This window comes from Silurus aristotelis (genome assembly GCF_946808225.1).
Source record: "Silurus aristotelis genome assembly, chromosome: 7".
In the NCBI taxonomy this organism is placed as follows: domain Eukaryota; kingdom Metazoa; phylum Chordata; class Actinopteri; order Siluriformes; family Siluridae; genus Silurus; species Silurus aristotelis.
Window position 1 is genome coordinate 2,655,136 of NC_139580.1, and position 25,595 is coordinate 2,680,730.

At 43.0% G+C, this 25,595-nt stretch overlaps 1 protein-coding gene and 1 gene segment (V, D, J or C); both read left to right on the forward strand.

Moving 5' to 3' along the window:
• The first annotated feature begins 157 nt into the window (after positions 1–157).
• slc39a7 (solute carrier family 39 member 7) overlaps positions 158–25,595 on the forward strand; it is a 267,579-nt gene continuing 242,141 nt past the window's right edge. The window contains exons 1-8 of one of the 2 annotated variants that reach the window (XM_083546800.1): positions 158–546; positions 1,603–2,090; positions 2,514–2,682; positions 3,328–3,396; positions 3,474–3,596; positions 3,674–3,772; positions 4,078–4,274; positions 5,474–7,720. In XM_083546800.1, the coding sequence (XP_083402926.1) occupies positions 1,608–2,090; positions 2,514–2,682; positions 3,328–3,396; positions 3,474–3,596; positions 3,674–3,772; positions 4,078–4,274; positions 5,474–5,728 (1,395 nt within the window). In that variant the 5' untranslated portion in view covers positions 158–546; positions 1,603–1,607 and the 3' untranslated portion in view covers positions 5,729–7,720. Of the gene's footprint in view, positions 547–1,602; positions 2,091–2,513; positions 2,683–3,327; positions 3,397–3,473; positions 3,597–3,673; positions 3,773–4,077; positions 4,319–5,473; positions 7,721–25,595 lie in introns of those variants that run through there. The other variant, XM_083546799.1, reaches the window with a different exon arrangement.
• Positions 17,239–24,712, forward strand: LOC310729331 (Ig heavy chain C region, secreted form-like). The segment is given in 4 exons: positions 17,239–17,349; positions 17,439–17,490; positions 18,211–18,507; positions 24,287–24,712.

Consider the following 25,595-nt stretch of genomic DNA (forward strand, 5'->3'; position numbering starts at 1 on the left):
AGATGAGTGCAGGAACACCAGGTTGATGGAGCATTCTCTTTGGATTTATCCTGAGCTGGACATTTCATGTTACTTCCATGCAATTCCACAAAGGAGTCTAAAATTCAGCATGGAGGGACATGGGTTATATCAGCAGGAGAATGCTGAGGATGGAGACACCAGGAAGGAGGAAAAGAGGAAGAGCAAGGAAGAGGTTTATGGATGTGGTGAGGGAAGACATTCAGGTAGTTGGTGTGAAAGAGGCAGACGTAGAGGACATGGTGCTATGGGGACGGATGATCCACTGTGGCGCCCCCTAATGGGCGAAGTCGAAAGAAGAAGAAGAAGAAGAAGAAGAAATTTTATCCCCACAGCGCCGCCATATTGTGTCGCTCTAAAGTCACGCGAGAGTCACCGCTGAGATCTCGCGAGATTTGGGGGCCGGACTGAGCGCCACGTCGGTTAGACAGGAAAGGAGACAGAGAGCATCAGATGACTTGCAGCCTGCAAGCAGATAAAAATACAGAAATATAAAGTTGTCCAGGGCGCTAACACGCTCCACAGCCGGTGAGTAGATCATATAACATTATATCTTATTATACAGCAGAAAAACACAGAGTTTATCGCCTGTGTTATGTAACACGATGCTAGCGTGCTAACAGGCTAATTATCTGCACTGGTTTTTCTCCTGTTTACTCCATAACAGTGTTTATAAATAAAGTCATGTGTTTTATACTTATTTAATGCATATATACTGTAAAAAATACAGATTTCCCTTTTCCTAGACACTCCAGTGAAGCCTGAAGAAATGAATGAATGAAGAAAGAAAGGAATTTAAATATTACAGAGGAAGAACAAAGGCTGTGTTCCAAATAGTTTACACTACATTAATACATTAATACCCTACATAGGGGTGTTTATTCACTCCAGTGCAGTGTACAGAGTCTCCAGCAGGGAGGTATTGAGGACTCAGGGTCCTGATTTGTTTGTTTTGATTGACTTGCTCACAATAAAGTGAAGGATGTGTTTATTACAGGTTTTTGCTCTTCACTAATCAGGTAGAAAATGATAAATCTGTGTGTTATTTATTTATAGTGGGGTTGATCATGTGTACCGGGGACTAACGAGAACCAGAAATCCGTTTACTCCTGGTACTTCGTTTGGTTCAGGGTCTGGTCGAGGCGTGTTTCTCTCCAGTGCTGTTGTTAATGACATTTCTATTTTTTGCCATTTGGCATCCAAAGCAAAAGCCAGAAGTTGCAGAAGAACTGATCCTCCTGATTGCTCTCTTCAGCCTCCTCATTCTCCTCATTTTGTGGGATTTATAAAATGTCCCATGACTGAAAATGATTTTCAAAAGAAATCTCATCACTTCAGATCGACTCTGCGTCAGGGTTCTGCAGACTTATTTATCTACTGCGCTGGAAAGACGGATCTGATCGGTTACCCAGAGAGAAAAGTCAGTTGATGTTGATGAAGTGTAAACGTGTTCTTATGTACTCAACGTTGCATCACAGTGATCATGTGTAAACGCAGCAGTGTTTACACAGAGTCACGCCAGGCGTACGTGCACATCCTGGTCACGGGCTGTAAAGTGAACCGTTTGTTTTTCTTTCCCTCCAGGTGAGATGAGGGCCCTTGTTGTGTCTGTGCTGCTGCTGATGTTCGGTTTCACAGCGTGGTCATGTGAACATGGACACCATCATGGCCATCACCATGGGCACCATCACGACCATCACCACGGGCACCATCACGGCCATCACCATGGGCACCATCACCACGGGCACCATCATGACCATCACCAGGAGGACCAACACGGTGATGTAAAGATGTTTCACGGCGCGAGTAAATGGAGCGCCGAAGCAAATCTGCCTGCTGAGGAGGAGGAGCTTCACCATGGGCACGCCCATTACGAGTTGCATCATGAACATGACTATGCAGCTGATGATGGAGATGGCCACGCCTACGACGACGCCCACGGACACGCCCACGATCACGGACACGACCACGCCCACGATCACGGACATGCTCACGGACACGGCCACGCCTACAGTCCTGGCATGAACGAGTTTCAGGCTGGGAGTCGGGACACTGTAGAGTTATGGATGCAGGTAATCACTTACACTGGAGACTCCTTCCATATATGTTTTAATAAGTTCCTCGTTATGGAAACCTTATAAACGACTTCACACACGTTTGTATGTTAGAAACTATCTAAAACTGCACGCAGAATTCAGTAAAAATGATTGCGAAGATGCCTTGAGTCAAAGGGCTGTTTGTTGCAGTAAGGAAGATCAGCCACCAGGGGTCAGCAGAGGTGCAGCTTTAACATTGTACATAAGGACGCGAGATATTTACCTTAAACTGTTTCATGTTTTATCTAATGAATGTTTTTTATCTTTTTTTTTTTTTTTATATGGAATAAACTGTGGTTTTGTTGAAGTTTTAAACCCCCCCCCTCCCTTTTATTTTTTTCCTTGACATCATCATCATCCGATCACACGAAGTCATCAGTGTACCCCGTTTTCTCGTAGGCGGTGGGAGCGACGTTGCTGATCAGCGCCGCACCCTTCCTCATCCTCTTTCTCATCCCGGTGCAGTCAAACTCGGATCAGCACCAGAACCTGCTGAAAATTCTGCTAAGCTTTGCTTCGGGGGGGCTGCTGGGGGACGCATTCCTTCACCTCATCCCTCACGCACTGGGTGAGTGTATATACACACACACACACACACACACACGTGTTACACCTTCACATTCCTCATTTTAACCCAAACCGTAAGGGGCAAAATTCCAGGTTATAATGGAGAAAAGTTTGGGAATATCCCACCTCAAATCATGTCTTTGGATGCAGCATGAAATTATCACTTCACTCCAAATAGGAGACCTGAACCTGTTCCAGCATCACACAACGTGCACAAAGCCGGCAACATGTAGCTATGATTTACATTGGTTTAAAGATGTGGAAGATCTTCTGCTAAAGAGCTCCAACCCTATTAATATCCCTGTTTGGGGTGAATGTGAACGCTGACTAAACCCCAGATCTCCTCAACTTCACCTCACCTTCATCACTACCTGACTTTACTAACACCCTTGTGAATGACTGAATCTCCACAAACTTCAGTGGAACATCTTCCCAGAAGAGTGGAGCTGATTATAAGAGCAAATGGAGACTAAATGTGGACTTGGATGTATAAAATATGGTGTTGAGATTAGATTAGTACATGATTCAGTCTCTACATGTCAAAATGTAGCATTTTGAAGATTGTGGTTCCATTAAAAGTGTTAGCTTATAATATTATGATCAATAACGATCGATGGAAATCCTTCTTTTCTTTCTGCCGATTCAGCTCCTCACTCTCACCATGGCAACGAGGACCAATCAGACAACGCCGAGGAGTCCCACGGTCATTCTCACGGTACGCTGGTCTCCAAGTACGAAAGAAATAAAAGAGAAACAATGTTGAGGAGCTCAAGAACGTGTGTGTGTTTTTAGGTGTAGCACATGATCACATGATGTCAGTGGGTCTGTGGGTTCTCGGAGGCATCATGGCGTTCCTGGTGGTGGAGAAGTTTGTGCGTTTGCTGAAAGGAGGACATTCTCACTCTCATTCCCACGGTAAGACTCTCAGGATCGTGATCTTCACCTAGATTTCTGTTCCCTTTCCACAACGTTTCGTGTTTGTATCCTCACAGCTGCTCCCAAATGCAAGGACAGCGATGGGGAGGAGGAGAAGGAGGAGAAAGACCAAAAAAAGGACAAGGAGGTGAAGAAAGCGAAAGAGGACACCTCGGGTAAGTGGCGGTGTTTTTCTGCATTGTGATTGGTAGAAAGCAGTCGGTGAATTCTTTATAGCAGCAGGTTTGTTCTGATGTGTTGCGGTTTCTATAGCAACGGTTTGTTTATGTGGAACAGAGAATGCTCTACTAGATGGTATTTTAATGTCTCTTTGATGGACGGAGTGTTTTATATCTACAATATTGTCAATGAGGACAGGAAGTAGCGTTGCTTGGAATAAGAGTGAGTAATAAGAGAGAGTTCTCGCTTCAGATTATAATCTCCCCCGTCTCCCCCGTCTCCCCCTCCCCCAACCCTGTAGATATTAAAGTATCAGGGTATCTGAACCTGGCTGCTGATTTCACCCACAACTTCACCGACGGTCTGGCCATCGGCGCCTCTTTCCTGGTGGGTCCCGCCGTCGGCGTGGTAACCACCATCACCATCCTCCTGCACGAGGTGCCGCACGAGATCGGGGACTTCGCCATCCTCGTCCAATCAGGATGCACCAAGAAGAAGGTGCGCTCATTCAGTGTTCTGATTGGTCGACTAAAGAGTTCATGGTCTTAGAAGTGTGTTGTGTGTGTGTGTGTGTGTGTGTGTGTGTGTGTGTGTGTGTGTGTGTGAGAGAGACATATTTACTATCTATGCATCAGATATCAGATACATTTATCACACTTGCACTAAAGTTCACGTCCATGATCACACTTAAAAAAAGAAACCAAAAATGTATTTAATTATAAATATATATTTACTCTATATTTCCAAAAGTATTGGCACAGCTGAACTTTCCTGTTATGTGTTTTTTCTTCAAATGGTTACCACAAATCTGGAGGCACTTAATTGTCTTTGTGTGCGGTAAAATAAAACTTTTGCGTTCACTTGAACTTGAAAACTCAAACCTGTTCCAGCATGTTCCTGTTGAAGATCTGGTTTACATGCTTTGGAGAGGAAGATCTTGAGAACTTAAAAAAAAAAACCTTGTGTCTAATGAACACTAATGTTCACAAACACACTCCAAAATCTAGTGGAACATCTTCCCAGAAGCGTGGAGGGAATTATAAGAGTAAATTGGGACTAAATGTGGAATGTAATGTTCAAAAGTCACACACGTACCTACGACCAGGTGTCTGCAAACTTTTGGCAATATAGTGTATATATGTGTTAGAGCTCGACCGATTAATTGGGCAGATTTTTAAGTGAATCGGCATCAGTCGATTGTGCTGCAAATAAGGCCGATTATTATGCAGGCGAATTTGTCTCAACAAACTGTGTGTACGTTCTGAACATAACTCTCCCCTACCAGCAGGTGGCAGTAGTCTGTATTCAGCACCCAGAGAGGGAACAGAACGAGCTAGAACTGTGAATATCTGAAGTGTTTACACCAGAAATTGCCACGTTCAGTACTAATGGGTCATGGTACTAACGGACCTGCTAACAAGTGCACTGACTGGAGAGTCTTGTAGTAGATTTAGATTTAATTAGATGAAGGTAAAAAAGAGAAAAAATGGCCAAAAAATCTGCATCAAATATCAGCCATATGCTGCCCGATTTCTAAATATCGCCACCGGCAAAAGTAAAACCCACATCGATTGATACTTGACCTCTAGTATGTTTATACGGTTTTGGACCTGTTTCTCCACTTAATAAATTTTGACGTCATTATATTCCATGCCTGTATGTTGGTCACGTGACCTCTTGCATCGTATTTTCTTTAGGCCATGTGCCTCCAGCTCCTCACGGCCATCGGAGCACTAGCCGGCACCGCCTGCTCCCTATTGGCTGAGGGAGTGGGTGCGGCCGCCACCGCCTGGATCCTTCCCTTCACAGCCGGCGGCTTCGTCTACATCGCCACGGTGACGGTGCTGCCGGAGCTGCTGAGCGGGCGTGCCAGTTTGGGTCAGTCGGTGCTGGAGGTCGTAGCCATGCTGTTCGGCGTTGGGATGATGGTGATCATCGCCGAGTACGAGTGAGACGCCGAGAGAGAGACAGACGCAGGTCTTCAGAGACTCAGGGGACGATAAAGAGAAAACGAGACGTGTAAATGTGTGATTGTGATTAACAGACGAGTGGGGGGGTAAGAGTGTGTGTGTGAGGGGGGGGGGCGGTGTAAGAGTTTGTACCTGAGTGTACGATTGAGTGAGGAAGCGATTGAGAGTCCGGGGCCTTTGTAATAGAAGTGCACTAAAAAGAAAAAAAAATCCAAAGTCCATTTGACGTCACGTGCTGACCGGATCCATACCACTGTACATGTTAACTTCCTTCTGAACAAGAGGCCCATTTCCTGTCAGCTCAGATCACACACACATTTACACTTCCTTTTTTCTTTTTATTAATACCCAACCAATGCACAATTACAGTTGAAAGAATTGAAAGTAATGATTTTTGTTTGTTTTTGACACGGCGTGATTCTGTGCTGCTCTCTGGAAGGTGGAACGTCTCGCTGGCTCGTATCAAACCTGCATCTCCATATTAGTGCCCTAGATAGGGATAAAGTGCGCACGGCCAATTCTGTACAAGTGTAGTGCACTTTTTCCATGTTTTTGTTCCTCCCATAAGCAGGTCTTTTTTATTTTGTTTCTGGAGTTTTAATTTTTTTTATCTTGGATATGATAGTTGCTGGGGGACTGGATGGGGAAAAGGAACACGGATGGGGTCTTGTAGTCCAGAAAGCAGGTTTTAGTTGTTTAGTTAGAATCCTGTACGGAAGCTAGTTTTCAGTTAGGCAGGAAACGAGCGAGTGTATGAGCGTCGTGCTGTAGCGCTTCTCCTGATTTTTCACGTCATTGACTTCAACTGTAGCAAAAAGACGAGTAAAGATTATCGACGTACCAAACCGAAAAGCAGGCGGCCCGATCCCGAACGAGCAAACAGGTTTCACGCTAGAAGAAATTTCTTCTCCAACCTGCTGCGTATACGGCGGCGACCGGACGTGACGTCTCGTGTAAAAAAGCAGCGTGTCTTTTGCCATTGATTTTATATTGTTTTAAAGCCGAGTTGTAGGAAATGGGATGAGGGTGAGACCCAGCGATAATTCCTCTATCTTGGATTTTCTGAGGAGGTCATGCCATAACACGTCGATCTGTGTTGAGTTGTTGCTCTGAGATAGGCCACTTTACCCGTGTAGCCTCTCGTCACGCGTAAATTAGCGTATCGGAGCCATCTAGCTCACTAATATGGATATTGGTCACATCCTCCATTGCGAGGTTTTTTGGAAAGTTTGGTATGAGCCAGTAGATGCAGTACGGCCTAGCGCACATGTTGTAACGGTGACGATGTAGCATCAGGGTTTAGCGTGACCATGACTTGAGAATTACACTTTTACTTTTTTTTTTCCTCCCCAATTTTGAGAGCTGGACTGCTTCAGAGACACAGTAATCTCTTAGCGTTTTCTTTTTTCATTTTAGCCATTTTGATGTTACTTGCTCTGTTTGTTAAAGTTCTTTGCAGTTACTGAACTCTGTTGTTTTTTTGGCGTCTGTACCGAGAATCAGTTCTAAAATGTTTAACGTCCAACATGGTTATCGGGGAGACTTAAATATTGGCACCCCACCGCGCCGTTTCCAGGGCGTGTTATCGCGCTGTCATGTCGATACGTGTCTAAGCCATTATCTCGGTCCATGAAACTGTCACAATACTGTATTCCATTACACTACCTTAGCGAACTGACCTTTAGCTAACTGAGCTAGCATGTTCCATATGCTACCAGTCACGTCACAAAACGGTGGCTAGCTTACTGACGAAGTCTCCTAGATAATATAGTGGTGCCTTTTTATAACCGTTGCAATAGAAAAGTTAGACCTGATGATCGCCTCAATGCCTACATGCAGTCTAGTGTCTGATTTATTTTTCTACTTCGCTCGTTTTTCTTTGTGTCTAACTGTAGTTTCATTCTGTCACAAATGTCTCCAAGTCATTCCCTTCATGTTTATTTTTTTATTGCTCTATAAAGTGGATGAAGATCACGTGGCTCGTTTGATGTCTTGTATGTGCACTACATGGTTCAGGTTCGAGATTATATTGATATAAACACAAACACAGAGAGAAATGGCGAGAGGAGTTTGAGTGTGACTGTAAGTATGCAATAAAAACAAGGAATTTTATAAGAAATTCAAACTTAAAACAAAATATTTATTAAATAAAGGTTACAAATTTTTTTGATGACCTTTCGATGGAAAGGTTGTGATTTTAAATCCCAGCACCTCCAGATGCCACTAGCCACTGTTGACCCCATGAGCAAGCACACAATTGCTCAGTTGTGTAAATAAGGATAAGGGTTTCTGTTAAATAATATACATGAATTGAGCAGAATAAAGTGGGTATGTGTGCATTAAGAAAGGTGCTTTATACTTTTCCGCACAGTGAAATTATATCTTTGCATATACCAGTGACGTTAGGAAGCCATGATAAACTACCCCTGGAGAACAGGGAGTTAGGTGCCTTGCTCATATGCCCATAACATGGAAGCTTGGCGATACTGGGGCTTGAACCCAAGGCATTCTGATCCATAACTCTGCGCCTTAACCACTGAGCTGGAATCTCCCCAAGTGACTTGGGTTGTTTGCAGTGTTATAAAGAGCCCAAAGGACTGTGTTAAACCTCAGCAGAATAAACAAGCTTAGCCTAGTACAGAAGTGGCTTTAATTTTAAAACTAGTTCTTGGGTTTAGTCGGTTTCTAGGGTTGGATGCCAGATCTGTTCCTCAACCACTGCCTCTAAATGGGTACCCAGGAAAAGAGGTTGTCAAGAGAACCACATGAAATCTGTGTTTTTGTAGCAAAAAATATTCAAAGATTATTAGGATTGAAAGGGCATTTATATATTTCTAAAGAGAACATACAAATAGGGTAAAGCTATTAATCAATCGGAGCCATAAACATCATCACACGATGTGGGCCAATGGGACCATTCGCAGGGCAATTAAGATGGTTTAATGGTCTGCATTGCAGGATATGTGATTGCAAGAAGAACAACAAATCTTGAAATCAAGTCTTGAAAGAACAGATTGTGTCAAATATATTGGAAACCTATTTATAGATAATTTTTTTGCTTGTAGAAGGTCTCTGGTATCATGTGTACTTCATTTCTAATTGATTACAACACAGACAAGAACTATACCAACCCCTGATCAATGGAAGTGTCCAATGTAACATTTAGAGCAACTCTTCCAACTCTTGTCGTATTTCCATCCCTAGGAAAGGATGGCTAATCCCCTTGAAACTGATTACCTGTCAGTGGTCTTTTCAACTCCCTCTCCTACTTCTCATCTCACCGTGTCCTTACAGGTTGGTAACTCTGACAGATGCGAGGCTTTGAATACTGAAGGTGAAGTGTGTGTACAAGGATATCAACAAATATCCACTAGTGGCTATCTAAGTTCTATTTGGGGGAGAAAAACAATCAAGGTGGTGGCTAGTCCATGCCTCATACATCAATCAATGCCTTTCCGTGTCTATTGAGGGGAATGTGCATGGATGGATCTGGCAGTAAAGTTAAGCAGTGTGGGATATGTGCTGCATTGGCTGGGGAGTTGGTGCCAGGGCCGTCAACATGCGCTCTGTGTCAGACAGACACTGGGACACCCCTCTCTCTGGGGAATTCCCCTTAGGGATTTTCCACTGGATAAGAGACAAGATGAAACCCTCTCGCACACCTTTGCGCAAGTGAGCGTAATCGATGGTCAGCAAGTCCAGCCAGACGTTGATACTTTCTCATTGTTAAAGGCAAGCTTTATTGAGTGACGCAGGACTCTTACACAAAAGAGGAGACAATCCAGTTGTTGGCCCTGAAGAGCTGCAGGGAGCTCTTGTCCCACGAAATTCGTTCATGAGGATGCAAAGAACTGGGATAAGTGGCTCGAGACCCTATTATTTGCAGTACGAGACGTCCCACAAGCCTCCATGGAGTTTTTCCCATTTGAATTATTATACTATTATGCTGAAGCCACAATGGGTGCAAGATATCATTTACAATAATTGAGAGGATGGATCTTTTGCATCAGGAGATGAATTACTCATGTTGCTACCCATGTCAAGCTGTACATTACTTGCGAAGTCGCAAGGACCCTATGAGGTTACACGGCCAGTTGGAGATGTCGAGTATGAGGTTAGTCACACAGATAAAGGCAACACAGTGCAGGTGTACCACCTCAGAGAGCTGGTAGCCTCTGTCTCTAGCTGTGTTGGTGGGAGGAGCTGGGACAGAAGGTAAGTCAAAGAATTGCAGCCCAATTTACCCTGTCCAACTGTGGAGACCACCTCTCGACATCACAGAGAGCACAGGTTACAAATTTGCGGAAAAGGTTTTCGGGCATGTTTTCGCCTCTATCTGGATCTCACTAAAAACGGAACACCAGATCCAGATCCAGTGGACAGAATTGTGCCAGCAGATTGTGGACGATTTCCTCTCATGTCGGAGATGGAGTGAGCTGCAGACCCTGGGTTGAGTAGGACGGTGGGGGTCTGTGGATATGGGGGCATGGCAGAGTGCTGGTTTGTGAATAGAGGTCAGAGCAGGGAGAACCAGGAGGTGAGAATCACACACGTGTTTGGAAACTGGCAAATTTGTGTTCTCTTTTTTCAGTGAGTGGTGAAGAGCATGAAAGGAGAGAGAGAAGTCATGTTAGTGAAAACAGCATCTTTACAGAGTAGCATCTTGTAAAGAACTGCTGTTAAAATGATCCTCAGCTAGGAAAGGTGGGCTTATTAGTGAGATTATTTCAATGGACAATGAAATAATAATTCCAGTGGTCAATTGTGTGAACATTTGCTGGTGTGTGAGGTTCATCTAAATAATATCAGATACAGCTTATAGTTTACACCATGTGACTATCTATAAATGAAGAGTCAAATAAAGTGTTTGATGTTTCTCCATTTATTTGTTCTGAAGATGCAACGTGTTGGTCTGTGTACTACAATGGACTTATTAAGTAATGATGTATTGTGTAAGAGCATGAAGTCAGATGTTTGTGAGAGCATTTACACAAATGTTTTGCCATTAATTTGAGCTTGATCAAGAAATTGGCTGTAACACCAGTTCTCCATCTGTGTGTAAATACCATGTTGTGTGTGTTTACCTTCCACCTGGTCCCACGGTGAAGCGTCCGTGTCTCCACTCCCTCTGTCTCCTCTGTGGTTTTCTCAGGGATCGTCCACACTGCTCTGCCTGCTGTCTCACTACTCTCCACAGGGGGCACTAATAAGCTGAATACTGGACGTTTCAGAGGTGAAGGACAGTCGTTACAGACCTCTGGGAAAAGGGGGAGGAGTTTATCTGTACAGTCTCTCATGGCAACATCATTCATTCAGTCACGTTCAGAAAGAGTCAGTGTTAAGACTAGAGGATCCAAGATAGAGTTTAACATCGAGCTGCTTCTGATCTACACACTGCTGATATTTCTGTATTTCCTCTCGTCACTGTCCTGTTGCTCTTAGGGTCCCTGGTGGTCTAGTGGTTAGGAAGTGGTGCTCTCACCGCTTCGGCCCGGATTCGATTCCCGGTCAGGGAACCAACCCCAGCCATTAGGGTTGCACAAGCCAGTGCACTCTTAGTGCTGGTCCCAAGCCCGGATAAATGGGGAGGGTTGCGTTAGGAAGGGCATCCAGCGTAAAAACATGTGCCAAATCAAACATGCAGATGATCCGCTGTGGCGCCCCCTAATGGGAGAAGCTGAAAGAAAGTTTACTGTGCTGTTGCTATTCCTGTAGGTACTGCTGAAATAAAGCTGAGTTTTGGACATTGTGTTTCTTTTATTGGAGTTAATGGTGATGATCAGTGTGATGAGAGAGTGGGATTAGCTGCAGATTCAGTGTGTGTGTTTTAGTGCTTCACTGAGTTTCACTAAAGGAAGTTGAACATCTGGTGAAGTTTCTGCTCTATTCTTGGAGAAATGGAACTCGTTTAGCCATGTTAATGCAAATCTCACTTACACCTCACTGCTCCTTCAGTTCACTTCAAAGGAAGGATTAATATTTAAGCTGCTAATGTTCTTCCAAACATCACATTTATGATTTAAGATTTTATATACATATTTTTTTAAATCCTTTTAAAAATTCAGTTGTTCACAACACATTTTGGCCGAGCGACAGTAAGCAGTAGTTACTTCGGACACTGAAAGCTTTTCTTTTCTTAATTTAACAGATTTTGATGAATGTATTAATTATACAATGGTCTCAAAGCTAAAATTTACTTCAGGTGTACAAAAGTGCATCGTTCATTATGTGTAAGTTATAATGGGTGTGTGGTACATTTTACTGTAACACTGAAGTTTTTTCTATAAACAATATTGAAACTAATGTGTGAAGACACCACTTACACACCCCACATCCTCCTAGTCTTAGAAAGTGTGTGCTGATTTACTGACAGCTGTCTCGGTCTATAAAAGGTCTGTATTGTGTTTTTGTCACAACCAGCAGGGGGCAGCCCATCTGCCATTGCAAAATTCTAGAATTTAAATGCATTGCCTGGTGAAATAAAAAGTCACCACCAGGATGTAACAACGGAAATTGCTAAGAGCTTCATATAACATTTACTGCAGCGATTACTATATTTTAGCTGCAACTAGCTATTGAACTCTATCTGATGCAGTGAGAAGCTTCTCAATTCTTAAACAGTCATGTGGTAAGACACATCCCGTGGTCATGATAAAGATGTCATTCTGTTTTAAAAGTTTCCGACCACGTATCATTAGGTCTCATAGAAAAGGGTCTCAATTTGCTTGGCATCATAAAGATTGACTATGAAGAAATTAAATAAAAGTCTTGTGGTCTGATTAGTCCAGATTTTCCCTGTTCCAGAGTGAAGGGTACATCGAGGCAAGAAGAGAGGCAAGTGAAGCACCTATTATTCCCAGTGCCTACTGTAGAAACCTGTGGGGGAAGTGTTATGATCTGAGGTTGCGTCAGTAAGTCAGGTCTAAGTTCACCAGTGTTATGGGTTTAAAAATTAAGTCAACTGACTACTTGAATATACTGAATGACCATATTTTTCATCAATAGGTTTTTTGTCTTCCCTGATTGCATAAGCATGTTCTAAGATGAAAATGGCAGGATTCAACCAGTTTAAAAAAATGGTTCAGGGACCATCAGAGATCATTTTCACACATAGTCCTGACCACCAGGCCATTATGCACTTCACTTTCAACACACTACAACACTCTCAATCATGCCAGTGGTGGGCTATCAGGACCAGCAATTCCTTCTCTGCAGGGATACACACTGACACCCACCATGGTGGGACACAACCCGTTGAACCTGGGAAGGAGAAAATGAATTGAGTATCCCCTCTCTATTGTGTTCAGGACCCACTGAGATACATCTGGCAGGCCTTCCCAAGTTGCCAGGAAATCTCTTAGGGGAACCAGCCTCTCGAGACTGGTCTCTGACCCTCCAAGAGCGGCTGGAGCAGTGCCCTGCAGCAGTTGGAGCCTCCTGAGAGGCAGCGGGTCTTCTCCATCCACAGCGATCTCTCGGGTGGAAATGGAAGGAGACACCCACTGGAGGAAGGCTGCACTCTGAGGCACATCTTGTGGGAGACTTCACAGCCTGGCCACCACTTCTGCCCGGAAGTCGGATCAGGGAACCAGCTCTCGAGGCTGGATTCTGACCCTGTCAGAATGGCTGGGGCTAGTGGAGATCAAAGGAGTCACCCTGTGAAGGGAGACTGCACTCTAAGGCACATCTTGTGAGGGAGCTAACAGTCTGGCCTCCTGGTGGTGCCACAGCAGGTCGGCCTGGTATGCCTGCAACACACCTAATGTCTCTTTAACCCTGGGCATCTCCCCATAGCCACACTCCTTAAACCCTACTATATTCACATATAGCAAGTACGGGGCAAAGGTACAGGCCGCATATGGGGTCTCCCAGGACCTGGACACCTTGGTAGGCCCCGGGGCAGAGGCTGTGCTGCGGGGCGCATGAAACACTCATCGAGCTTACTGGAAATGCATTGCTTCTGCTTCTCATCCGGCCAAGTTATCTCTAGCTTGGACATGACCCGTGTCACTACCTTCAGGAGCTCCTCAAACAGCACAGGCTGTAAGGAGTCCCTGGGCTGGCAGCATCCAAAAATTCCCCCTTCCTCGGAGGAAGAAACACAGGGCTCCACGTTGCACGCGCTGGGAAAAGAAACCGCTGAAACGTGCTTCTTCCGGGTAACAGGAGCTCAGCCCAGCAGAGGAGGCTGAAGGGGACTCATCCATCTCCATGCCTTCTGCAAGGTTGGCCCGCAAGACCCACGACCTGAGCCGTAAGCCTCGAAGAGCGCTCTCTTGGAGTGGAGCGTGCGCATACAGCACGGACAATCAAGAGCTGACTGAGCATGCTTCACTCCCAAGCAAACAACACACAGCTCATGTGTGTCTCCTCCTGTATAGAAACGGGGGCAAGGAGGGACACACATGTGAAAGTTTTGCTTGCTTTTCGCCATTGCTTGCACAGATTGACACACAAAGTGCTTACCTGAACAAACAGTAGCTAATGTCGCTACCATCGATCACCCACTTTGTAGCTTCCTGGTTTACACGACGTCCCCCGCCAATGGCGTCACGACTTGCCTATTGTCCAGATTTCACACATGATTCAGAGCGTGGGCAATGCGAGGCGTTCCCAAAGTGTTTCGACGCAGCTTGAGTTCCTGAAAGGGAACTGTCCAGTCATGAACCCAGCAGAGAATGTTAATGAGCTCAGTCACCTATTGAGAATGAAGCACTACAGCAGCCTATGCCAAACCAGCAGCTTTTGGGTCATTTTTTTAAGACCTGACTATTTCTCTCAGCCACAGAGCCCTGCTGGTAAGACCAGCAGCTCATGGATCGGCTTCCATCTACCCAGGCACCTGCACCGACTCAGGCTCCTTCCAGCCATCGCTTCCCTCATGTGAGCAGAAGCTCCAGCTCATACTGCCCCATTGCTTCTCTGGAGTGCCAGATACCTACAATTTGTTCCTTACCCAGTGCTCTCTCATTCTCGTGCTACAACCGTATTCTTTACTGACCAACTGGGTGAGAATTGCTTACATCGTATCCTTCCTATATTGATGGCAGTGAGACCAAAGAGCAGAACGATAATGCTGGCAAGGCCAGACGTGGGAGCAGTGTAGCAGATAGTCAAAGCAAGAAGAGCAAGAGAAGAGAAAATTTATTTGGTTACAGATTCATTTTATGCTTACAAGGCCATTTTCAAGGCAGACTTAAAAAAAAAGCTGGACATTGTGAAGAAAGGTCACTTAAAACAGTTCAATACATGTGTTGAATTATTTTAACATATGTACAAATTCTACTGAAAAAGGAACTAGTGTTTCTGTTGATACGAAGCATACCAAGTCAGTGGTTGCTGTACGATTTTGATGTTTTGCTGTACGTTCTTTTATTCTTCTGTGTTCTATCCTGTTCTTGTTCTGTTTGCTGATCAACTGAAATTTGCTGATATTTTTTTAGATTTGACTCTGACGGCCAATTTGGATTTCTGAAATGTTTTGATGAAACAACCCAAAACCTACATATCCACATCATTATATTATTATCTATCATGTCTTCAGTATAACAGTGAAAGCTAAAAGCATGTGTACAAATAACTTCACTCAGAGATATCTTATTTAAAGAAAACAGCATTGGGCCTAAGACACATTCTTGTGGAACACCAAACTTTACCTTAGTAAGTGTAGAGAACTTACAATTTACATCCACAAACTAATAACAATCAGTCACGTATGGCCAACAGGAGAGAATGGGAAGTGGTAGCTCAGTGGATAAGAGGTTGGACATCTGATTGGATGGTCATGGCTCAAATCCCAGTGCAACCAAGCTGATTGAAATAATTGCAAGTTGCTCTGGATAAGGACAAATGCCATGAATGTAAATATGAGAGCTATTCCCTTAATTTCAACATTTTATTGTCTGGCAAGGAGAATATTACAAACAATTGTCAAAAGCTGCACTAAAATCAAGTATCACAAGCAAGCAGCTACAGCTCTGGTCAGGGGTCATGTAGCAGGTCATTTACAATTTTATCTGTCTCTGTGCTATGATAAGGCCTAAATCCTGACTGATACAGTTCAGGAATGTTATTCCTATGTAGATATGAGCATAACTGCTATTCTATAACATTTTTCAATATACAGATAATTGCTAGTTTTAAAAATGTATGTGTGTAGCCAATGCTAAGGGAAGAATTGATTCTTAAGTCAGATTGTTATTGGTAAGGATATGCTGATTGAATGGCAGCTGTATCTGTATATGACCTTGCAATATCATATGTAACTGTCATAACCAGCAGGGGGCAGCCCATTTGTCACCTTAAAATTATATGTTACAGTGAGTTATTATGAATATGCCTAAATGGCTTTTTATTTTTTTTGTCTATTTCTTTGATACTTTAGCATTTATATATATCAAATATCAACTTACCTTGGAACAACCATGTGATTTTTATTTTAAATTGGAATGTCTCACAGCTACTTTTTAATTGTGTTCTGAAATTCAAGCTGTTTTTGTTGCATAATTGTTGTACTGTGTAGCCCTTATGTCTTTAGTGGTGCACAGTGTGTAGATGTGTAGTGGTTGATTTGGACTGAAAATCTGAAATCTGAAATCACAATGGAAATTGAGTCGCTTTGGAGAATGGGAATTTGGTATGGTAAAGCAAGCCAATAAACCTATTAACCAGTCAAAGAACCACTGAAGAATAATTTATATCTTAAAGGTTAGCATGTGGAATAATACCTCTCCTTATAAAACTACCTGTTTCTTGCTGAGGAATATTTCCCCAAAGACTGACAAGTACACTGTGATTATTTGTATTATGTGTGTGTGTGTGTGTGTGTGTGTGTGTGTGTGTGTGTGTGTCTGTGTGAGCATTAATAAGTTAGTGTATTGTGTTTTCTGTAGATCACAGTGTGTGTTACTGTGCTGTATCACATCCTCAGCACCTGCAGTGTCTCCCAGCTGCAGCAGTGTTTCTCTGTACACTTTCACTGACTGAGGTTTTTGTACGACGCTGTAACACTGTGCAAACACCCAGCTATTACCAGTCCAGAAACCACCAATATTATGTTCTGCTGCACAGTAATAATTCCCTGCATCTTCATTCTGGACTCCACTGATGGTCAGCGTGAAGTCGGTATCAGATCCACTGCCACTGAAACGTGCTGGAATCCCTGAGTGTAATTTTGTAGCCTCATAAATAAGCAGTTTAGGAGCTTCTCCAGATTTCTGTAGGTACCAGAATGCACTGGTTCCACTATCCACTGTGCTACTGGTTTTACAGTTGATGGTAACTGTGTCTCCTGGAACAACAGTCTTCACTAAAGGAGTCTGAGTCACAGTCCCCTGACCTCTGGATCCTGTAGAGAAACATAGATTGTGTGTGTATGCAGTAAAGTGGTGTAGAATCGGTATGAAATGAAGTGTGTGAGGCTGTGAGTCGATGTTAAACTCTCACCTTGAGTCCAGAGGGCCAGTGTGCAGATGAAGATGCTGATCAAAGTCATGGTTGCTGTGGGTGAAGATGCTGAACAGCAGCTCTCAGTCATGAAGTGTTCAAGTCACAGGAATATAAACCCTCACCGAGCACTGAAGCAGAAGCTGCTGATGCAAAGTGTGTGTGTGTGTGTGTGTGTGTGTGTGTGTGTGTGTGTGTGTGTGTGTGTGTGTGTGTGTAGGGGGTTTTTGTACGGCGGTTTCATTAGAACGCATCACTGTGGTACACTTTTGGTGGAGGCTCCAAACTCGTTATTAACAGTAAGTGATTTTTTTATTATCAAAAGTGGAATAAATATTAATGTAGTAATTTAATAGTAATAACTTTCAAAGTAATAAAGAATCTGTAAATCAATATATAAAGAGGTTACTGCATATACAATATTAATTAATTATATTAAATATTAAAAGAATAAATTGATGGTAATATTGAAGCAGGTCAGAATTTCATACATGAAAATCCAGACAGAACATGCTGTCAGTTTGTGATGTTTGTCTGAGTGAGAATCGTGACAGATGTGGTGGAACACAGGCAGTTCTCGAGATGGTGTAAATGTCTCCTTTAAACTCTGTCATGATTTTCCCTTAAAAACTAAACACAGACGTCCCATAACTACCATTTTCCTTTATTCTGCTCTCACTGGTGGACCTGAAATCCATTTAAATAGATACGACTCTCATTTCACCAGGAACAGCATCGATGTACAGACATTCGTATCACCTGAACAACAATTTCTATTAATTCTATTAAAAATGAGTTTTTCTATAATCATCTACATTGATAAATATAAGCAAACACTGAAGAATTTAGTGAAATAATCCCTATGAAAATATTTCCGCATATAATAGTTTTATTTTAGTTCTTCTATAAAGAGATTATTAAGTACGGTTTTGATTTAACAGTGTAAATTCAGATAATTTCCTCAAAGGTACTGCAATCTCTAATATTTTATAATAATTTATAATAATTTTTTTCTCCAGCGGGTCCTACAGTGAAGCCCACTGTGTCTCTGCTCCCTCAGTCCCCCCTGCAGTCGTGTGATGGCTCGCTGCTCTGCCTGCTGTCTGACTACTCTCCACAGGGGGCACTGGTGAGCTGGACAGTGGACGGCTCAGAGGTGAAGGACGGGGTTCTGACCAGCGCAGAAGAACTGAAGAACGGCCGTTACAGCCGCAGCAGCACCCTGACCCTCAGCAAAGACCTCTGGGGAAAAGGGGAGGAGTTTATCTGTAAGGTCTTCCATAGCAAGGCCATTCATTCAGTCACGTTCAGAAAGAGTCAGTGTGAAGACTAGAGGATCCAAGAGTTTAACATTGAGCTGCTTCTGATCTACACACTGCTGATGTTTCTGTATTTCCTCTTGTCATTGTGCTGTTGCTCTTCCTGTAGTTTCTGCTGAAATAAAGCTGAGTTTTGGACGTTGTGTTTCTTTTATTGGAGTTAATGGTGATGATCAGTGTGATGAGAGAATGGAATTAGCTGCAGATTCACTGAGTTTCACTGAGGGAAGCTGAACATCTGGTGAAGTTTCTGCTCTATTCTTGGAGAAATGGAACTTGTTCAGGCGTGTTAATGCAAATCTCACTTACACCTCCTTACTCCTTCAGTTCACTTCAAAGGAGGAATTCATATTTAGGATGCTAATGTTCTTCCAAACATCACATTTATGAAAGATTTTATTTTATTTTTATTTTTAAATCCTTTTACAAATTCTGTTGATTACAACACATTTTGGCCGAGCGACAGTAAGCAGTAGTTACTTTGGACACTGAAAGCTTTTCTTTTCTTATTTTAACAGATTTTAATGAATGTATTAATTATAGAATGGTCTCAAAGCTAAAATTTACTTCAGGTGTACAAAAGTGCATCGTTATAAAAGTTATAATGGGTGTGTGGTACATTTTACTGTAACACTGAAGTTATCTCTATAAATAATACTAAAACTAATGTGTGAAGGCACCACCCACACACCCCACATCCTCCTAGTCTTAGAAAGTGTGTGCTGATTTAATGACAGCTGTCTCGGTCTATAAAAGGTCTGTAAAGGTCTTGTATCCTGAGAGGCAGCGGGTCTTCTCCATCCACAGCGATCTCTCGGGCGGAAATGGAGGGAGACACCCGCTGGAGGGAGGCTGCACTCTGAGGCACATCTTGTGGGAGAGTTCACAGCCTGGCCACCACTTCTGTCCGGAAGTCGGATCAGGGAACCAGCTCTCGAGGCTGGATTCTGACCCTGTCAGAATGGCTGGGGCTATCCCCTGTGGCCATGGATGCTTCCTAAGCAGGAATGTGTCCCCTGAATCCACAGTGGAGATTAAAGGAGTCACCCTGTGGAGGAAGACTGCACTCTGAGGCAAATCTTGTGAGGGAGCTAACAGTCTGGCCTCCTGGTGGTGTCACAGCAGGTCGGCCTGGTATGCCTGCAACACACCTAACGTCTCTTCAACCCTGGGCATCTCCCCATAGCCACACTCCTTAAACCCTACTATATTCACATATAGCAAGTACGGGGCAAAGGAACAGGCCGCATATGGGGTCTCCCAGGACCTGGACACCAAAAAAAACGGTAGGCCCCGGGGCAGAGGCTGTGCTGCGGGGCGCAGGAAACACTCATCCAGCTTGCTGGGAATGCATTGCTTCTGCTTCTCATCCGGCCAAGTTATCTCTAGCTTGGACATGACCCGTGTCACTACCTTCAGGAGCTCCTCAAACAGCACAGGCTGTAAGGAGTCCCTGGGCTTGCTAGCATCCGAATATTCTCCCTCCTCGGAGGAAGAAACACGGGGCTCCACGTTGCACGCGCTGGGAAAAGAATACGCTGAAACGTGCTTCTTCCGGGTAACGGGAGCTCAGCCCAGCAGAGGAGGCTGAAGGGGACTCATCCATCTCCATGCCTTCTGCTAGGTTGGCCCGCAAGACCCACGAGCTGAGCCGTGAGCCTCGAAGAGCGCTCTCTGGGAGCGGAGCGGAGCGTGCGCAAACAGCACGGACAATCAAGAGCTGACTGAGCATGCTTCACTCCCAAGCAAACAACACACAGCTCAAAGTGTTTCGACGCAGCTCGAGTTCCTGAAAGGGAACTGTCCAGTCATGAACCCAGCAGAGAATGTTAATGAGCTCAGTCACCTATTGAGAATGAAGCACTACAGCAGCCTATGCCAAATCAGCAGCTTTTGGGTCATTTCTTTAAGACCTGACTATTTCTCTCAGCCACAGAGCCCTGCTGGTAAGACCAGCAGCTCATGGATCGGCTTCCATCTACCCAGGCACCTGCACCGACTCAGGCTCCTGTCCTTCCAGCCATCGCTTTCCCATGTGAGCAGAAGCTCCAGCTCATACTGCCCCATTGCTTCTCTGGAGTGCCAGATACCTACAATTTGTTCCTTACCCAGTGCTCTCTCATTCTCGTGCTACAACCGTATTCTTTACTGACCAACTGGGTGAGAATTGCTTACATTGTATCCTTCCTATATTGATGGCAGTGAGACCAAAGAGCAGAACGATAATGCTGGCAAGGCCAGACGTGGGAGCAGTGTAGCAGATAGTCAAAGCAAGAAGAGCAAGAGAAGAGAAAATTGATTTGGTTACAGATACATTTTATGCTTACAAGGCCATTTTCAAGGCAGACTTAAAAAAAAGCTGGACATTGTTAAGAAAGGTCACTTAAAACAGTTCAATACATGTGTTGAATTATTTTAACATATGTACAAATTCTACTGAAAAAGGAACTAGTGTTTCTGTTGATACGAAGCATACCAAGTCAGTGGTTGCTGTACGTTTTTGATGTTTTGCTGTACGTTCTTTTACTCTTCTGTGTTCTATCCTGTTCTTGTTCTGGTTGCTGATCAACTGAAATTAGCTGATATTTTTTTTAGATTTGACTCTGACGGCCAATTTGGATTTCTGAAATGTTTTGATGAAACAACCCAAAACCTACATATCCACATCATTATATTATTATCTATCATGTCTACACCGTATCTATTATTAAGCAGATGTCTCGTATTTGCTTTGCTAAAACACACAGTATATGTGTCTTCAGTATAACAGTGAAAGCTAAAAGCATGTGTACAAATAACTTCACCTAGAGATATCATATATAAAGAAAACAGCAGTGGGCCTAAGACACATTCTTGTGGAACACCAAACTTTACCTTAGTAAGTGTAGAGAACTTACAATTTACGTCAACAAACTAATAACAATCAGTCACGTATGGCCAACAGGAGAGAATGGGAAGTAGTAGCTCAGTGGATAAGAGGTTGGACATCTGATTGGATGGTCATGGCTCAAATCCCAGTGCAACCAAGCTGATTGAAATAATTGCAAGTTGCTCTGGATAAGGACAAATGCCATAAATGTAAATATGAGAGCTATTCCCTTAATTCCAACATTTTATTGTCTGGCAAGGAGAATATTACAACCAATTGTCAAAAGCTGCACTAAAATCAAGTATCACAAGCAAGCAGCTACAGCTCTGGTCAGGGGTCATGTAGCAGGTCATTTACAATTTTATCTGTCTCTGTGCTATGATAAGGCCTAAATCCTGACTGATACAGTTCAGGAATGTTATTCCTATGTAGATATGAGCATAACTGCTATTCTATAACATTTTTCAATATACAGATAATTGCTAGTTTTAAAAATGTATGTGTGTAGCCAATGCTAAGGGAAGAATTGATTCTTAAGTCAGATTGTTATTGGTAAGGATATGCTGATTGAATGGCAGCTGTTTCTGTATATGACCTGGCAATATCATATGTAACTGTCATAACCAGCAGGGGGCAGCCCATTTGTCACCTTAAAATTATATAAGTTACAGTGAGTTATTATGAATATGCCTAAATGGCTTTTTATTTTTTTGTCTATTTCTTTGATACTTCAGCATTTATATATATCAAATATCAACTTACCTTGGAACAACCATGTGATTTTTATTTTAAATTGGAATGTCTCACAGCTACTTTTTAATTGTGTTCCGAAATTCAAGCTGTTTTTGTTGCATAATTGTTGTACTGTGTAGCCCTTATGTCTTTAGTGGTGCACAGTGTGTAGATGTGTAGTGGTTGATTTGGACTGAAAATTTGAAATCTGAAATCACAATGGAAATTGAGTCGCTTTGGAGAATGGGAATATGGTATGGTAAAGCAAGCCAATAAACCTATTAACCAGTCAAAGAACCACTGAAGAATAATTTATATCTTAAAGGTTAGCATGTGGAATAATACCTCTCCTTATAAAACTACCTGTTTCTTGCTGAGGAATATTTCCCCAAAGACTGACAAGTACACTGTGATTATTTGTATTATGTGTGTGTGTGTGTGTGTGTGTGTGTGTGTGTGTGTGTGTGTGTGTGTGTGTCTGTGTGAACATTAATGAGTTAGTGTATTGTGTTTTCTGTAGATCACAGTGTGTGTTACTGTGCTGTATCACATCCTCAGCACCTGCAGTGTCTCCCAGCTGCAGCAGTGTTTCTCTGTACTCTTTCACTGACTGAGGTTTTTGTACAACGCTGTAACACTGTGCAAACACCCAGCTATTACCAGTCCAGAAACCACCAATATTATGTTCTGCTGCACAGTAATAATCCCCTGCATCTTCATTCTGGACTCCACTGATGGTCAGCGTGAAGTCAGTCTTAGATCCACTGCCGCTGAACCGAGCTGGAGTTCCTGAGAACAAGTGACTGACATAATGTACTAGGAGTTTAGGAACTTCTCCAGGTTTCTGTAGGTACCAGGCGAGACAGTCATATGATACACCCTGTGGCCCACAATCATGCCACACAGCAGTGCTGAATTTACAGTTGATGGTAACTGTGTCTCCTGGAACAACAGTCTTCACTGAAGGAGTCTGAGTTACAGTCCCCTGACCTCTGGATCCTGTAGAGAAACATAGATTGTGTGTGTATGCAGTAAAGTGGTGTAGAATCGGTATGAAATGAAGTGTGTGAGGCTGTGAGTCGATGTTAAACTCTCACCTTGAGTCCAGAGGGCCAGTGTGCAGATGAAGACGCTGATCAAAGTCATGGTTGCTGTGGGTGAAGATGCTGAACAGCAGCTCTCAGTCATGAAGTGTTCAAGTCACAGGAATATAAACCCTCACCGAGCACTGAAGCAGGAGCTGCTGATGCAAAGTGTGTGTGTGTGTGTGTGTGTGTGTGTGTGTGTGTGTGTGTGTGTGTGTGTGTGTGTGTGTAGGGGGTTTTTGTACGGCGGTTTCATTAGAACGCATCACTGTGGTACACTTTCGGTGGAGGCTCCAAACTCGTTATTAACAGTAAGTGTGATTTTCTTTTTTTTTTAACTCAAAAGCTGTTGATTTTATTCTCTTTTTCTCACATGACTTCTATCCATAAACTTCATATTAGAAGTAAATGTTATTGACACTTTGCACTAAATTAAAATATTTAATTACTTCAATATGCATTTCTTCTCATATTTAAGATTCACTTTTTTATTTATAATGTATTCAAGAATAATTTAGATAAAATCTGCTGTGTTGAAAAATAAATATTTGAGTAATTAGTTTTAATTGGATTCTTCAGGATCGTTAAAAAACACTGATTTCAGGACTCTTTCAGAGTTTAAAGAGATATTTAATCTGGAGCATGTAAGTGTTATTCTGATAAAGTGAACTGAAGCTGGAATTAAAGTCTGTAATCCGCTGTTTTAAAATGATCTCTGATCTTATAAAAAAAACTATAGCAACTATACTAAGTGTAGCATTAAATCCCATCGAGAATCAAAGCTGAATAAAGTTCTAGTGATTCCTCAACGTGAAGAGTAACTGACCTGCTGAAACACATTCATATGACATTTATGGCATTTGGCAGATGCTCTTATGCAGAGCGACTTACAGTTATCTTATTTATACACTTTGGGGGTTAATTTCTTGTTCAAGGGTCCAGCAGTGGCAGACTGGTGGTGCCAGGATTTTAAATGATGACCTTCTCATCAGAAGTCCAACATCTTAACCTGGACACTGCAGTGTTCAGAACATGTACACAATATTTCTAGCTGTTTGTATGATGTGTATGTGTGTGTTTGTATTTCCAGAGGCTCCCACTGTGTCTCTGCTCCCTCAGTCCCCCCTGCAGTCGTGTGAGGGCTCGCTGCTCTGCCTGCTGTCTAACTACTCTCCACAGGGGGCACTGGTGAGCTGGATGGTGGACGGCTCAGAGGTGAAGGACGGGGTTCTGACCAGCGCAGAAGAAGAGAAGAACGGCCGTTACAGCCGCAGCAGCACCCTGACCCTCAGCAAAGACCTCTGGGAAAAAGGGGAGGAGTTTATCTGTAAAGTCTCCCATAGCAACGCCATTCATCCAGTCACATTCACAAAGAGTCAGTGTGAAGACTAGAGGATCCAAGAGTTTAACATCGAGCTGCTTCTGATCTACACACTGCTGATGTTTCTGTATTTCCTCTTGTCACTGTGCTGTTGCTCTTCCTGTAGTTTCTGCTGAAATAAAGCTGAGTTTTGGACGTTGTGTTTCTTTTATTGGAGTTAATGGTGATGATCAGTGTGATGAGAGAGTGGGATTAGCTGCAGATTCAGTGTGTGTGTTTCAGTGCTTCACTGAGTTTCACTGAAGGAAGCTGAACATCTGGTGAAGTTTCTGCTCTATTCTTAGAGAAATGGAACTCGTTCAGGCGTGTTAATGCAAATCTCACTTACACCTCACTGCACCTTCAGTTCACTTCAAAGGAGGAATTCATATTTAGGATGCTAATGTTCTTCCAAACATCACATTTATGAAAGATTTTATTTTATTTTTAAATCCTTTCACAAATTCTGTTGATCACAACACATTATGGCCGAGCGACAGTAAGCAGTAGTTACTTTGGACACTGAAAGCTTTTCTTTTCTTGATTTAACAGATTTTAATGAATGTATTAATTATAGAATGGTCTCAAAGCTAAAATTTACTTCAGGTGTACAAAAGTGCATTATGTGTAAGTTATAATGGGTGTGTGGTACATTTTACTGTAACACTGAAGTTATCTCTATAAATAATACTGAAACTAATGTGTGAAGGCACCACCCACACACCCCACATCCTCCTAGTCTTAGAAAGTGTGTGCTGATTTAATGACAGCTGTCTCGGTCTATAAAAGGTCTGTATTGGGAAGACATGCAGGTAATTGTTTTGAAAGAGGCAGATGTTGAGGACAGGAGAGTATAGAGATGGATGATCCACTGTGGCGACCCCTAATGGGAGAAACCGTAAGAAGAAGAAGAAGAAGAAGAAGAAGATTGTGTTTTTGGCCCAACCAGCAGGGGGCAGCGCATCTGCCTTTGCAAAATTCTAGAATTCAAATGCATTTTCTGGCCAAATAAAACGTCACCACCTGGATGTAACTACGG